Source organism: Amaranthus tricolor, chromosome 8, assembly GCF_026212465.1.
Source record: "Amaranthus tricolor cultivar Red isolate AtriRed21 chromosome 8, ASM2621246v1, whole genome shotgun sequence".
Taxonomy (NCBI): Eukaryota; Viridiplantae; Streptophyta; class Magnoliopsida; order Caryophyllales; family Amaranthaceae; genus Amaranthus; species Amaranthus tricolor.
In genome coordinates, this window is record NC_080054.1 from 16,859,215 (window position 1) to 16,875,890 (window position 16,676).

Here is a 16,676-nt window from a genome sequence, read left to right on the forward strand (position 1 = left end):
TCAAGTCTATCTCATTTCAAGACACCGGCAGAAATGCAAAACCCACGCTCCACACAAACACTCTAAACATTAATAATACTTGCAGACCTTCATCAATGGCGTCGTCTTCTTCATTAGCTTCATCTTTGTCCTCCATTATTAACCATCCTCATCACTCTCTCTGCATTCAAATCCACAGAAGATGCACTTCCTTCTCTCTTAAACCTTTTCCCTCTAATTTCCGTTGCTTCCAACGCCCTTCTATCACCAATTGGATCACCCCTACTCGTTCTTTTTCTTTCTCTAGAACTTTCTGTAATCTCTCTGATGGTCCCACTCTCCGCCAATTCATGCCTCGTGCTTCGCTCTCCCCCGTCGAAATCTTACCAGAGTTAGTTTTCTCCCTCTTTTTTTGAATTGTTGTTGATTTTTTTTTTTGTTTTGAATGAAAATGTGAATTAGGGTTTTGATTGTTAATGTGGATGTTTCATGGGATCCTACCTTATGCTTTCTCTGGTTGTATGGTCTTAAACTTTTAGTTGCATTATTTAATCATATTATTGGATGTCATATGTAGTACCGTCGTTTTAGGCTAATTCACCCTAAAAAGATAACGGATGAATTTTAGTTCTCATTTGAATTGTGCAAAGAATTAATTTTTTGATGTATGTGTATTGGGAAAATTTATAACTGCTCCAATGTTGAAGCATTTATCTGTACAACAATAGCAACATTACATTTCGTCAATTGTAGTAACAAAGATGCTATGTTTCATTGACCCTTGATTGTGAAGACCACATAATTATGTTTTTTTATGAGCCATTTTACTCTCACCAGTTGTAATCTTAAGTCAATTGGCTATGGATTTTGGTTAATGTTATTGTCGTCTAGAAATTGAGGATATTATACTTTGTTTGTTATGTGATTGGGTTATTATATTTGGTATTTGATCCAAGTATGTAGAGGAATATGACAGTGATGATGATCAGAATGTCTGATGGTCAGACACTCATGCCTGTGCACAGAATCAATTGAATGTGCACTGATTTCCTATTGATTTCAATCTACTAAACACAATCTTGATTGAGTTTAGGCGTGTTAATGGATAAAGACACCGTGCTTCACTTGCCAAGGGCCTTTTCCTCACTCACAATCAAGGTTTACACCTGGATTCTTGAATGAACAAAGTGACAGATTTCTGTTTCTCTCACAAAAATCAGGACACTCAAATGAAAAGCAATCTGCAATTCTTGGAGAATTCTTAACTGATATACCTCTTTGATTGTTGTTAAAACTAAAAACGCGTCTTACAAATGGAATGAGAGGCTTATTTATAGGTTTCCAAGAGGATAGAGGCGTGTCAAACAGCCTTGCTATCCTTCCTTGCAACCGGCTACTTTTACAATTATAAAACAGTCCTTAGCTATTTCTAGTTAATCCTATGGGTTTGTTACTAATTCAGCTTTGAGAGCTGAGTCTTGATTCATATGTCTTGGCTTGGTGTGTTGTTATCACCCTTGGAATAGGATAATGCAGGGGATGTGATGAATAAGCTACACCTTGGTCCAGATATGCTTGGTCCATGCAAAGTGGCACACAATTCTTCCTTGTTCTTTGAGTTGTGCATGTTGGACTGTTTTAGTTGTAATTTCCTTGGCTCACATGATTCTTGGTGATCCTCAGATCCTTGACTTGGATCAGTGAAGAACAATCACAAAAACAAATGCAAAGAAAACTAACAAAAACAGGGCATAACAATGGAGAACAAGAATAAACTCTCTTGGCTAAAACCCTAGTTGATTTTAAGTATTAGGCTCTCTCTCATATCTCTAATGAAGTTCTAAGGACCCTTATATAGCCCTAAATCTAATTAGAGAACCCTAGGACATATGGCTTAAAAGCCCAAAACTTTCCCGCAACAAAACAGAAACTTGCTGTGTACGCGAGCTGAAGCTCGCTCGACCCGAGCACCCCTGCTCAACCAGGCAAGCGAAACTTTAGAAGCCACTGGTTTGATTTTGCTGCTTGGCTCGACCGGTCGAGCGATCTTCACAGTCTCCCAATCTTCGTGTCTTCCCTTCACTAAGGCACTCTTAACCATCCTCATCGATCACTTCATTGAGTGACCCAAAGCATATGCTTCCATAACTCATGACACTCACATCTTTACTCTCAAGAGTGCAAGATAGAGCATGTGCAACCAAGTGATCAAACCCATCACCAATCTCATGAGAATTGGCTCTTGACTCAACATTTGTCGTATGTTTTTTGATAATGTAACTAAAGAGCTACACTATATTTGAAGAAGAGAGGGGAGATTGTTGTGTTTTTCATTTAATCCTTTCCAAGATTTGTCTTGTCTAAATTGTGGAGGGGCTCTGTCTTCTGATTCCCTTTCCCTATAGGTATTTGGTATCCTGATGAAAAATGCAATATCTCCATCTTTCTCTCTTTCCTTTCGACCTATCCAAACATAGTGTTAATAAAGACATGGGTAGCTTGGTGAAAACATAGTACAACTGATAAAATATGGCACATAGAAATCTTTTTAATATAGAAAGCTCCCCCTTAACCTAAAGATTTATCCTTGTACTCAAATTGCTTCCTACTATCTAGGTCACATTCCACTCACCACAGCACTGTTCATCGTAGCAAGTATGCACATGGTCGCACATAGGAAAAATACTCCCTCCATGTCAATACAAACGAACCTATTACTTTTTGGCATTATTTATCAGTCACTTCTAATTCATGTTTTATTTCTAATTTATAAGTTAAAATATAGTCAAGTGAGACCTTATATGATTTATCTCAATGTAAATTTTATTAGTTTCAATTTTTAATACTTTTTTGATATGTACAATCAGAGATATTAATACTTGAATTAGTGTATTGGATGGTGTAAAAAATCAAATGGGGACAACTATATTAAAATAGGGGAAGTGTAAACTTTAAGTCTAACAATCTTCGGTAGAAATGAATGTGAGTCATTTAATGATATAACTTTTCAATGGAAAGACTACGACCTTGGTTTCTTGAAGTTGGGTACTTGTGTTGGACTCCAATTATTTTGAGGATTTTAATCTTACTTCATGAAGGGCCATATCCATGTTGGGTGTCCACCGTCAAGGATATGACTTGGGGTAATGGAAATAAAAGAAAGATTAAAAGTAACATTTACATAACTTGCCTCCTCCCTAACTCAAACTCTTTCATCCCACGATAATGGAAGCCATGTTTTATGAACTTGAATACTCATGCATGTCCAAGTTTGTGACCTGAATATTTTACTTACAAATTGTGGATTTTGGTTTGAAGTGTCCATAGTCCTTACCACATCGGATAGGGTTAATGGAGGTAAAATAAAGAGTCCATTTAACAAAAATTAGAAATGGTTATCCATACAAACTTTCTAGTAACATATTTCCCCTTAAAAGGATAACTATCTACTTCTCCCATAGAGTGAGAATTTTATATTTGCTTGCTTCCTCTTGACCTCTTTTTTAGTATGGAGCATTCATCCTTATTATATATAACTACAACAATATTACATTGCGCCAATTGTAATAATGAAGAGGTCATTTTCAATTGTCCTTGATTGCAAATACCACATAACTATGGATTTTGACAAGCTATGTTACTCCAGTGTGCTGTGATCTAAAACCAAATAAATATAGATTTTGATTTGTACTACACTCTGTGAAAGCATTATCTTTTTTAAAAAATAAATTGTGATGCATGTTTTTAAAAGGTTACAAAAGAATTAACAAGCATACAATAGTTGAGTGAGCGCAATTATACAATAAACTAAATACAATTACGAAGAGATCTTTTTTCAATATAAGAGATCATCTTCAATCTAAAGAGGACAATGAACACTTTTCAGATCACCTTAGGCACTATCTATGTAGGAAATACGCACATGGTGGTAAATAGAAAATATATAATATCATGTTTTAATGGAAAGATTATGACCTCTGTTGTGGACTTGGATACTCGTCTTAAATTCCAATGTTTTGAGGATTTTGGCTCATAACGAAGTGTCATACTTATGTTGATTGTCAAGGAATGACAACGATAATTAAAAAGAGCAAGTCAACGTAACATTTACATAACTTATCACCTACCTTACTCAAGGACTCCTCCACTCTATGGTAGTAAAAGCTATGTTTTTGGAACTTGGGTACTCATGCATGTCTAAGTATCTTAACTTGACTGTGCTGCTAAAAACTTTTTGATTATGCTAGATTGATTAGAATTGGTTATCCACACAAGCTTAAAGGTAAAATATTTACCTTAAATAGGACATATTTTTTGTTGCATGGAATGATAGTTTACGATTGGCTTGCTTTGTCATGGATCTCTTCTTCATTTTGGGACTCCTGCAAGCATGAATTTAGGGCTTTCAAGCTTAAACTCTAGCAATATTGTTATTTGGAATTATAATGCTATTTTATAACACTTGTGGAATTTTAATTAATGGAAAGAAACTTTGTAGGTCAAATAGGTTCATGCTACTACATCAAAGATAAGAGACTTTTCACTCTGTCCCCTTCTATTTATGCGTCTTGGGTTTTCATGAAAACTATGAAGCTTCGTTACTTTTTGAAGTACTAGGGTGATTGATGCGACGTTATAGAAAATCATGGAGATTCAATCATCTAAGTTTATGATGTGATGTTAGGTAATCTACCAAATGTTTCATAAGGTCCTTTGATGATCAAGAACTATGCTAGTCGCATTGCTCATTTTGTGATGTGGCAATCTGTGCAGAAGGGTGCCTAATATGGAGGAATTGAAAAATGAGGTACTAGTGAAGATGATTGATGTATATTATGCCACAAAAAAAGGAAATCGTGAACCATTTTTTTCTTTCACCGAGATTTTCTTCTTTTTTTTAAGGTAAGACCTAATTAGGTTGGATTTTGAGCTGAAGATGCTATTCATGATTAAGATAAATAGGATAATAAGTGTAAAAGCAAAACTCATTGCTGGTGTGTATGATTTCATGGGAATCCTCAACATTTTCCTTCAGTTGGGGTGGTGTGTCTATGAATTTGGTGGGTAGTATGTTGCTACAAATATGAAAAGTCTGCCTTTTAGTTGGGGTGGGTGCAACAGGTATGGGTATGAATTTGATGAGAAATGGGTTGGTATGGGTATGAAAATTCTAACTCGTCATGAGTAGTGGATAGGTGGTGGATGATTGGTATGAGGTCTTACATGCTCATACCCACCTACCTCTTATCTAAAATACACTATTTTATAATACTTTTATTTTTATATATTATTGAATTTTAAAGGTAAAAATTTTCTAAAATACCCCAGTTAAAGGTACTTAATTTCTGTAAGGCATATATAAATTTCTTTTACAATGTAAATTTTGAATTTTAAATTAATAAATGATATGACGAATTATGCATCGTTAAATTTGATTTTGTCTTATTGAATTTCATGTTTTAGATAGAATTAGAAATACAATTAAATTTATTAGGAATGATGATAGTATAATGCACATATTACACGAGCATTGAGTGCATATGTGGCTTATATAAGATGTTTATAATCGTGGCATGTATAATCAATTGGCCATGGTTGGTGGGTATGGGTTTAAATACATATTTAAGTGGCCAGAGGTGGGTATGAAAATTTCATCTAGGTGTTGGGTTTGGAATTTCAGGTGGGTATGGGTTTGGGTATAGGGTAGGGGTATCCACATGTGCCCAAACCATTTGTCAGCTTTACTCACCAGTGTATGCTAAATTCAAATGATCTATGCTCTTTGGAGGCAATAAAAGATAGACTGATTGGAAGACGACAACAACAATAACAACAGTATTTCATTACTAATAGACGTTAAGTGGTTTACGTGATGGGGTTTTGGGGTTGGATGTATGCAACTTTACGCATGTTAGTGCTAACACTAACAAAGAGGTTGTATTCAATTGAACATTAGTAGCAAACATCATGTGCAACTTCACATGAAGCAGAAGTGCGCATAATATAGTGAGTCATTTACTATAATCAATTATAATGTGAAACCAAAGACCTATAAATCTATGGCATTATCAAAATAAGGGACAATGGAATACTAATACAACTAAAGTTGCTAATAAAAGTTATTTTAAGTTGCTTGTAGGGTTAGTGAGAACACAAATTAAGAGTTCTTAGTAAGAATGTAAGATAGGGATGTTTGTCTAAGCGCTTGTGCTAGGTTTGTGTACTTTGCTCTTGTTTGACTTTGGTAGTTTATTTACCATTGTGCTTGTTCTTGGCTTTTACCTTTCCGTTTTATAGTACATGATTGACAAAAAAAACGAGCACATTATTACAACTATTAGTGCTTCTTAAGACCTCACAATACATGCTTGTGGAGTAAATAACATCAACACTAATAACTCCTTGTTTATAAGCAAACACATTGAATTGATAACTATATAACATTTTCAATTTATTAGAAGTCCACAACAACAATGTCAACGCCTGAATCCCACCGATATGAGGTCAACTATAAGTATTTCAATCTACCATTATAACTATATCAATCCACCAAAAATAGAATGTAGTTGTAGCGATTGATTGTAGAAGCTTGCAACTAAATTGCAAAGTCTTATCTAGAAAATAATGATTTCCTAGCATGCTGTTATTAAGTTGATTCCAATCTTAAACTTCCTCCAGTAAGCGATATTGCTTTTGTTGAACTTTGTGAATCGCAACAGGCAATAATGTTGTGAGTCCTATTTCAAGATGAATCTGTGAATGATCTTTTTTGATGGCAGGGTATTACGAATACTATAATGCTACAGGAGGGTGTAAGTAATCATGATCTAGTTTATTTTTACACTTGAAGAATCACTTTATACTTCATATGCACTCCAATAGTCTTAACTCTTAAGCAAACTATACACCTCATTTTTGTCCTTGTTTTAATACCTTAACACTATGTTTGGATAGTAGAAAACAAAAGTAAAGGAAGGGGAGGGAAATGGAAGGATCGTGGTTCCTTCATTTGGATACCAATATGGAAAGAAAGGGAAGAGAATTGGAAGAAGAAACTCCACATATTAAACAAAATAAATCCTTCCAACATTGGAAAGCTTTAGAAGAAAACTCACCAATCTCCCCTCCCCTCCCCTTCCTTTCCCTCTGTTCCCCTCCCCTCTTCCTTTTTCCTCCTTTTCCTTCCAAACATAGTATGAATGTTCGTTACTTCATGTATTACTTGACGTTTATCTCTGGAGTCGTTAAGTGGGCTTTATGAAAACTGCACATCAGTACATGTTTTGTTACTCAAATGATCTTTCCTTTTTAATAGATGTATGTCAGATCCTTCTGAAGTTCCACAAAAAGGTCGTGTTTACCATGAGACGTATGGATGCCAAATGAATGTCAATGACATGGAAATCGTGTTATCTATCATGAAAAAAGCTGGGTATACTGAAATAGTTGAGACTCCTGAGAGTGCAGAGGTTATTTTCATCAATACTTGTGCTATTAGGGACAATGCAGAACAGAAAGTCTGGCAACGACTCAACTACTTTTGGTTTTTGAAGAGGCATTGGAAAAGGAATGTTGCCAAAGGAAGGTCACAGTCTGTCTGCCCTCCCAAGGTTGTAGTCTTGGGATGTATGGCTGAGAGGTTAAAGGATAAGATACTAGATGCAGATAAGATGGTGGATGTTGTGTGTGGACCTGATGCTTATAGGGATCTTCCACGGTTACTGGAGGAGGTAGATTATGGTCAAAAAGGGATAAACACTCTTTTATCTCTTGAAGAAACTTATGCCGACATAAGTCCAGTACGTATTTCGAAAAATTCCATCAGTGCTTTTGTCTCGATTATGAGAGGTTGCAATAATATGTGCTCGTTCTGCATTGTTCCATTCACGAGAGGTAGGGAACGTTCACGCCCTGTGGATTCAATCGTCAGAGAGGTGGAAGAGCTGTATAAAGAAGGGGTTAAAGAAGTAACGCTCCTTGGGCAAAATGTGAATAGTTATAACGATGCGTCAGGGGTTGAACAAGATGTTGAACCTGGAACCCACTGGGAATATAGTGAAGGCTTTTCTAGTATGTGCAAGGTAAAAACAAAGGGTCTGCGCTTTTCTGACCTCTTGGATAGGCTTTCTTCTGAATTTCCTGAGATGCGATTCAGATACACATCACCACACCCCAAAGATTTTCCTGATGATCTGCTCTATCTTATGCGGGATCGACATAATATCTGCAAAAGCATCCATTTACCTGCTCAATCTGGAAATAGTGAAGTACTTGAAAGAATGAGACGAGGCTACACTAGAGAGACATACTTGGATCTTGTTGAAAAAATTCGCAGAATAATTCCTGATGTCGCTCTAACTAGTGACTTCATTTGCGGTAAGGTTATGTGCACCAAATATTTCCATCTTTTAGTTTGCATTTTGATGCTCTAGTTTAGTTGTGAAAAGAAAGGCTATGATTTTGATTTTTTGGGTACTTTTTTTGATGGTCTTTCAACTTGGTTAATTTTTGTCTTTTGCATATATACTCTATGGGGAAGTAGTTTTCACAAACTCCAACATGGCAACTTCTGCCATTAAAAATATGATATGAATTTACCAAAAACAAATCTTAGTATTCTCCCTCGGGAAAAATTACCTAAAATAATCCAATTTTTTATTTTTTCCTATGATAATTTCAATTTTTGATTAATCATGAACAATTATAATTTTAAAGTCACTACCTGCCCAAATAGTGTTCCGTTTTTGCAGATTAATTGCTACCGAAAAAAAAGGAAAATAAAATAAATAATCAAAAATATTAAAAATTAAAAGTCAAAATTGAAAAATAAACTTACATGATTTATCTTTTAATTTTTAAAAATTTTTCAATTTTTCTATAATTTAATTTTGTATATAACTTTTTACTTTTTTATGCAAAATGACTTGTGTAGGTAAGAGGTTACTTTGGTGCATTTTTAGCAAGCACCCCTTGGCTCTTATAGTTGAAATTATTTATATTTAATCAAAAGTTGGAATTATTATAAGGAAATCAGTAAAAGGTTGTATTATTTTTAGTAACTTTTCCTAAAATTTAATGAACATATTTGAAAATTTAATAATGAACCATTACTATTGTAGAGGAGGAGACATCTTTTTCTATATAGTCTAAGTTAGCATTTTAACCATTACTTCAGTCTCCAGATAAAAGTGAGTTTTTATTATATAGTTTTCTATACATTGAGATTGACATAATGAAGCTTCATGCAACTGATCATACATATACATAGGAAGTGCTATGAAGCGCGTCCATATTACATCATTTATGCTCGAAATTTTGCGCAGGTTTTTGTGGGGAAACAGAGGAGCAGTTCACTGATACACTGAGCCTCATTGAGGCTGTTGGCTACGACATGGCGTACATGTTTGCCTATAGTATGAGAGAGAAAACCCATGCCCACCGAAATTACACCGATGATGTACCCGAAGATGTCAAGCAAAGGAGGCTGCAAAAAATGATCGAGACCTTCCGTGGGAGTACAGGTCATAGGTATAACATTCAGATAGGCACAACCCAGCTCGTGTTGGTTGAAGGCCCTAATCCTAGAGCCCCTGAAACCGAGTTGATTGGTAAGAGCGACAAGGGTCATAGAGTTATATTTACCTCTATGCCGTTGCTTGATAGGTATGGTCAAGATGAGACTAAACGAACACCCAGAATTGGTGATTTTGTGGAAGTCAAAATATTGAAATCCACCACAGCGTCCCTCATTGGGGAAGCTTGTGCAATAGCCAAATTGAGCTCTTTCTACAAGGTTGCAGAGTAAGAGGCCATGGTTTGTGCTGGAAGTGCTTGAGAAGGTCGATGCTTCTCTTAACGATAATCTCTGTAATATATGCTCGTTATTTTTTTCTTGTGGTAGGAAATTTTGATTGAATGTGGTTAAAAGCTAACATAACAATTAAAATGATAAATTGTTATACTAATAACATAACAATTATAACACCACTATTAGTCGTTTTAACGTATACTTTTGTGGTAGGAAATCGGGATTAAAGATGCTCAATGGGGCAGGGCTTTGCTAAAAGTCAGCTACCTGGCTCGTTATAAACGGGCTTGAGAGGCAGGCTTTTAAGGGTCTTTCTATTGATAGATATTTAAAGGGCTGGTCGGGTTGTTAAAGGTCTTAAGTTATTATTTTAAAAAGGGCTTTTGGAGTGTCACAGTTCGCTTTAGCAGGTAAGCACTTTTCTTATTCGAATATATGAGATGCTAATTGTAGCCTTTAAAAAAAAAGCTCATTAAACCTTTCGTGGAGAATTTGAGTTCCAGTAGATAATTATACTAATGTGGGCGGCTCTCCTAGGGTTCCCTAATCTTGGATCCTGGGGAAGAGGATCAAGTTGTCCCTTGCGAACAGCTTGATGCACTATCTCCCTTCAACCCTTTGAGCAAAATGCGGCAAAAGGAAGGAAAATCCATGGACCGACCCCATCGTCTCCACCCCGTAGGAACTACGAGATCACCCCAAGGACGCCTTCGGCATCCAGGGGTCACGGGCCGATCATAGAACCCTATTCAATTCAATACGTGGAACGCATTAGCTGTCCGCTCCCAGGTTGGGCAGTAAGGGTCGGAGAAGGGCAATCACTCATTCTTAAAACCTTAAAACCAACATTCTTAAGACTAAGGAATCGGTCGGAAAAGGGGGGAAAGCTCTCTGTTCCTGGTTCTCCTGTAGCTGGATCCTCCAGAACCACAAGAATCCTTAATTCGAAATGTAATCATGTGAAAAGTTTAACTTCTTTTTTTTTTTTTTTTTTTTTTTTGTATTTTACACTCTTCTTTTGACTGTAATTCTCTTATTATATTTACAAGCATATTTTATAGGCAAGTATTTTTGTTGACGATCATTGAAAAATTAGTAACCGTTTTTATTGAAGGAAAAAAATTATAAATTCTTGTATGAGACGGTCTCACCGTAAGACATGCCTCATACTTGGGTTAAATAGTCTAATAATAGAAGCTTTTAACTTATGAGCTTCTTATTTGAGGTCATTTCATCGTGAGACAGTCCCATACAAGACGTGCTGGAAAAAAATTAGTACCATAGAATTGATTTTAGGACTTGTATTTTGGCTTGTGTAAATTGTAATTCAGTTTGTTTAGCGAAGATGGGTGAATCATTCAATTAGACAAGACTATCAAAAAAAGAAATTTTGAAATAGATAAGTAAAATTATCAACAAAGCATATATTAAGTTATGTTTTAACTTATTTTTAAATATAAGCGCTTAATTCTCAAATCTGAGGTATCGGTTTTGTTCGCGCTTACTAACTGCGAACAAAGGGTTTGATTCAAAAAAAAGCCAAAGGAGCTGTTTGTACTTACTAACTGCGAATATAATTGTTGGCTTTTTTTTAACCAAATATCCTGTTCGGAGTTAGTAAAAACTGCAAACAGCTTGGTTGATTTTTTTTTTGACCAATTTGTCTCTGTTCGCAGTTACTAACTGCGAATAGAACCGAACCTGAGCTCTGGGCTGGAGGCGCTTACATTTGGAAATAAGTTGAAATATAATTTAATGTATTTTTTGATAATTTTACTTATCTATTTCAAAAATTCATCAAAAAAATATATGTATATTAATTGGGTCAGGTCAGATCAAAAAGTTTGTTGACCCAATGAATACCTCTAATAGTGAGAAAATTTGAAATCAATAAGCGAAAAATTAATAAAAATGAACCAAATAATCCGAGTTTTAAAATTATTCCAAAAGTAAGCGTGAAAATCCCAAACCAAAAGTTTGGAGCTATTCGCAGTTAGTAACTGCGAACAGCTATGTAATTTTTTTTTTCCTAATTTTTGAGTTGTTATTTGTTGTATTTGCACTAGAGACATTAGAATAAGTAATTACAAGTCAATGTATGTTTCTGGCGGCATGATTCATCGCCAAAACTCCGATCATTCGTAAGTGAAAGCTTGGAGGCTATGATAAAGTAATCAAACATATATATACAACAAAATATATACAAATGTTTGAAATATACAACTAAATATATATATATATATATATATATATATATATATATATATACACACACACACATAGTCGATCCAAATACACAAAAGTTAAACGGTAACGCTCACGACCCTCATCTACCTTATCCAACTAAGTTGGTCTCCTACGCCTCCTACGATAGTAAGAGGCGTTCGGGTGTCGCTCTGGCAGTGGAGAAGACTGGTACTGTGATGGCTGTGATGGCCCAGCCTGCGAGGTCCCCCCAACGTCAACGGGGTATGAATGGTCCATCTCCTCCAAATGATAGTCATAAGCAGGAGATGAGACGTGCGTATGGGCGGTAGTCGGTGAGGACTCTACAGCAACTTCCGGTATGAAGTGTTGAAACGGCGAGCTGACGAGCATGTCATGCGCAATCTCCCTCACCGGCTCCTCGTGGCTGTACCGCATCACTGCTGCCGCACCTTGTGCCTGTAATTAATATTTAGTTAATGTAACATTAAATTATTTAATCGGCAACTTAATCATATAAATGCAAATGAAGACTTACAAATTGGGTCATCGTAGGCGCAACAGGTGCGTAATGTGCTGCTGCGAAGATAGCACGTGGTGTCATCCATCGGCGCGTGATGAAGAGGAACCACGATATGTAGTCTGGTGTAGTAGGTGCGCCATGAACATCGATCGGCGCACTTTGTGCCAGCAGCTTCAGTTTACCATCCCAACGAGCGATGTGACGCCAGTTGATGTCCATACAGTTTGCCGTACCCTGATTTTTGCGCGAAATCTGGTGCAGCTGCGGTTCAGTGTCACAAGGCGATGGAATGCCCTGTACGAACCCATATTGGCGCAGTACGCACTCTAATAGATGTACTTTGACAATGTCGAAGCATATGAGTGGCGCAGAAGCCCTCCATGCACCTGATTGAATCCCCAAGTGCTCGAGTATAGCTGCGCAGGCTTCCGCAGGGTATGGGTCCCATGGGTCGTCAAGTAAAGTTAAGTAAATGAGCTGTATTTGGTTGTTTGTTTTACTGGCAAAGAACACAGCTCATATCAAGTATAAGAGGTACGCCTTGGCGTACCTCGAAATGGTGCCTTCATCAGCATCTTCGGGGAGATGCAAGGAGGTCTGAACTAACCACGTGCAACGCAAACCACTCCCCCTGATCACTTCCGGTGGAGGGCGCTCTCCCAATATGCGATGCACCATGTCACGCCAGCCTGATAGCTGGCGTCCGGCTGTACACACGACACGTCCCTTGAGTAAGGCTACATCAAGCAATGTGATGGTAGCCTCACCTAGAGGGAGATGCAATGCATGCGTCTCCTGACGCCATCTCTCGACCAGTGCTGTGATAATGGCATGGTCAACTCTGTCGTATGCAACGAGGTTGTCAAAGATAAGAAACGTACACCCTTCATCACATAGTTGAAAACTTTAGCTAAGTTCGTGTTAGTAACGCCATACCTATGACCTCCATCATGACACAACGACCACTTAGACATATCACCCACGTCATCAATCCAGAAAATTGCCTCTCGTTTTGCAGTCGCAATTGCCTTTAAACCATTCATTACCTTAACTTGTTGTCTTTGCTCAACTGTTTTACCAAACAAATTCTTCAACTGAACATTACCTATAGCACTATTGAAGTTGCTAAGCAAATGGCGTAAGTAAAACCTATGATAAGCATTAGGTGGTTGCCACTCCGGCTCTTCCATGGTTGCTAAAATACCAGCATGTCTATTAGAAATAACGCATAAACCCATCCTTTGTGTAACATGCTTACGAATATAAGCCATGAACCACGACCATGCACTTATATTCTCCTTCTCTACCAAGACAAAGGCTAATGGAAAGATTCCCTTATCACCATCTTGGGCAATGGCAGTCAATAAGGTATGACGATATTTGCCATACAAATGTGTGTCGTCAATGACGATAAGAGGTTTACAATAATTGAAGCCTTCAATGCAAGGTTTAAAGGCCCAAAAGACACGTTGGAAGGTCCTAATATTAGGTCTCACATATACACCCGTGTCATTGTCCTGCTTAAAATACCACTCAAGTACTAACCCCGAGTTGGAATGTTGCAAAGCTTCTAAAAAGCGTGGAAGGAGTGAGAAAGAACCTTCCCAGGTCCCGTAAATGGACAACAAGGCTTGTTGCTTTGCACACCACGCTCGCTTATAATTCACATTCACACCAAAACGATCTTTAACCATTTGCCGTATGATAGATACCTTAATGGATGGGTCTTTAGCAGCACAATTTCTAATGACATTGTTAATGACAGAAAGATGTCAGGTGAATGTGTCTAGCCGAAACAGTGTCACTACCCAATACACAAGAACTATGCTTACCCTTATATGTAACAATACGTCATGAAGATAAATAAGAATCAAACATAGCCCTAAGTCTCCACGAACAACCCCGTTTGCACTTCAAGGTAAGGACAGTTTGGTTCGAGGTCTCCGTTCTGTACTCCAGATTTCTGCGAATATGATACACTCTAATAGCTTCCAACAACGCTTCCTTGCTATCAAACATCATACCCTTCACAAACTCTCAGTCTTCGTTGTATGTGGTATCACAAGCTCAAGTCCTCCATGAGTTGTCCTCCTCATACTCGTCTAAAGGTGGACAGAGGGCATAAGGTGTAGGAGGAATGATTATAGGAATGTTGCCTAGAGTTATGTCATTTACTAGCGTATCCTCATCGACATCCACATCGTCCTCAGAAGGATCGTCAATGAGCTCATTACTCTCATTTCCATCATCCCAAGGTCCCATCTTAGCAGTTTCTCCTGAGTTAACCATTGAATCAATTGGAACTTGATTCGCAGGGGGTTGAGAAAAAGTACAAGATGCGGAAGAAACAATGAGATTTACAGTTTCTTGAGTTAATATAGGCATAGGGGTAGGAGTAGGATTAGAAGCAACTACATTTCCTAATGGTACTTCTTCTACGTATAACTCTAAAGAGGGAATTTGGGTGGACTTTGAATGCTCCCACATAGCATCTATAGCCTCATTATCCTCAACAAGAAAGGCAAGCAATTCTCCACTCATGTCATATTTAAAGCTTATATTTACGGTACTTCTAGTAGGGTCCAATCCAATCTTAGAACATATAAAACGTTTAAAGTGGTTCAAATCCATGTTCGAATTGCAAGCAAACAACTTACGTCTTCCCCAACACAATGAACTTTGCCACTGCTTTCTCGAATACAACCATTCCAAAAACATACTATAGTCATGCGAAATAACACCATTTTCTACATTAATACAAAGAAAATCAACATCATCATCAACTTCATGTCCATACAAGTACATTATATTCATTTGATTATAATTTTTTTGTTCTAAAAATTATTAAAATCCATAATATAACTAAGTTCATACATATATAATACACATAAAATCCAAATAATAAATCAATTCATAAGTTCATAAATAATATTTCTAATACCAACATCAACATCAACATTTCTAAGAATACTATCAACATTGAATTCAACAACATTACTTCAAAAAACAACATAAAGCTATAAACACAATTTAAAATTACCTTCAATACTTATGGATAATTAAGAAGATTCTTGATTTAACAACTACTAACCTACATTTGAAATAATAAGCTAATTTGATTATAACCCTAAAAAACTACATATACACCAAAAAAACACAAATAAGTTTACCTTTGAGCAAACTAGAGTATCCCACACTAATTTTGAAGTGCCAAATTGAAAGAGGAATGCAAGAATTGATGGATTGAATCAATGGTTTTAGAGGGAGAATGTTGAGTGTGAAGGTAGGGTTTTGAGAAATGGGGAAAAATGGGAAAAAAAGAAACTGATGCGTGTTTTTGTGCAGTAGGTCTGCTCGCAGTTACTAACTGCGAACAGCTCCAAACCTAAGGTTTGGGATTTTCACGTTTACTTTTGAAATAAGGTTGAAATTTAGATTATTTGCTTCATTTTTTTTACCTTTTCAATTATTGATTTCAATTTTTCTGATAGTGATTCATCTCAATGAAATTAGTTAAGAGGCCCAATGCTTTTGGGCCTTTTGGTTCAACAGTTTCGAAGAAAATTTGGCGAAACATTGGACAAAATATTTTTTTTGCAAAGTAATTTCAAAAAGGCTTTGAAAAATTTTAATTTTCAAAATAAGCGTTTTACGGTCCAAAGCTAAGGATAGGGATTCGTTGTTATTAACAATGAACAAAACAATATTGACAAACAAAACAAAAAGTCTGTCTTCTTTGTTCTCTGTTAATAAGTGTGAACAAATGTTACCTGATCAAATAAGGTCAAGCCTCTATTCGTTGTTATTAACAGCAAACAAAAGCTTGACCCTATTTGTTTAAGTGTCCTTTATTCGCTATTACTAATAAAAAAAAATTATCCGTCATTTTTACTTTTTATAATTTTAAGTGGTTTTCATTTGTAAAGCACCCTTTAATTTTATGAGAATCATCGATAACAAACAATCTTATATTCATCATGGTATTAACAAGTAGACTGTCCTTTTACATAATTGTAACGGACAAAAACGAAAGCAAAAACCGTTAAAAAAGCACTACTAAGCTTTAAGATAATTATAATTATAATTATAATTATGCTTCTAACATGCCCAAATTTTTTGGTATTATTCCTTCAAACATGACAAACATAATAATAGTCTTTG

General features: G+C 36.4%; 1 protein-coding gene across 1 annotated transcript; it reads left to right on the plus strand.

Moving 5' to 3' along the window:
• LOC130820743 (CDK5RAP1-like protein) lies at window positions 1-9,986 on the plus strand. Its single transcript, XM_057686241.1, has 3 exons — window positions 1-370; window positions 7,295-8,355; window positions 9,303-9,986. Exons 1-3 carry the CDS (start codon window positions 96-98, stop codon window positions 9,782-9,784), a joined length of 1,818 nt encoding a protein of 605 aa, XP_057542224.1. The 5' UTR covers window positions 1-95; the 3' UTR covers window positions 9,785-9,986.
• Window positions 9,987-16,676: the final 6,690 nt, after the last annotated feature.

What these genes read in the sequence shown, in the direction of transcription:
- LOC130820743 (XM_057686241.1), top strand. Translation starts at nt 96, where the DNA reads ATGGCGTCGTCTTCTTCATTAGCTTCATCTTTGTCCTCCATTATTAAC. An exon ending in CCCGTCGAAATCTTACCAGA is followed by an intron (nt 371 to 7,294) that starts GTTAGTTTTCTC and finishes CCTTTTTAATAG; the next exon opens with ATGTATGTCAGATCCTTCTG. An exon ending in AACTAGTGACTTCATTTGCG is followed by an intron (nt 8,356 to 9,302) that starts GTAAGGTTATGT and finishes AATTTTGCGCAG; the next exon opens with GTTTTTGTGGGGAAACAGAG.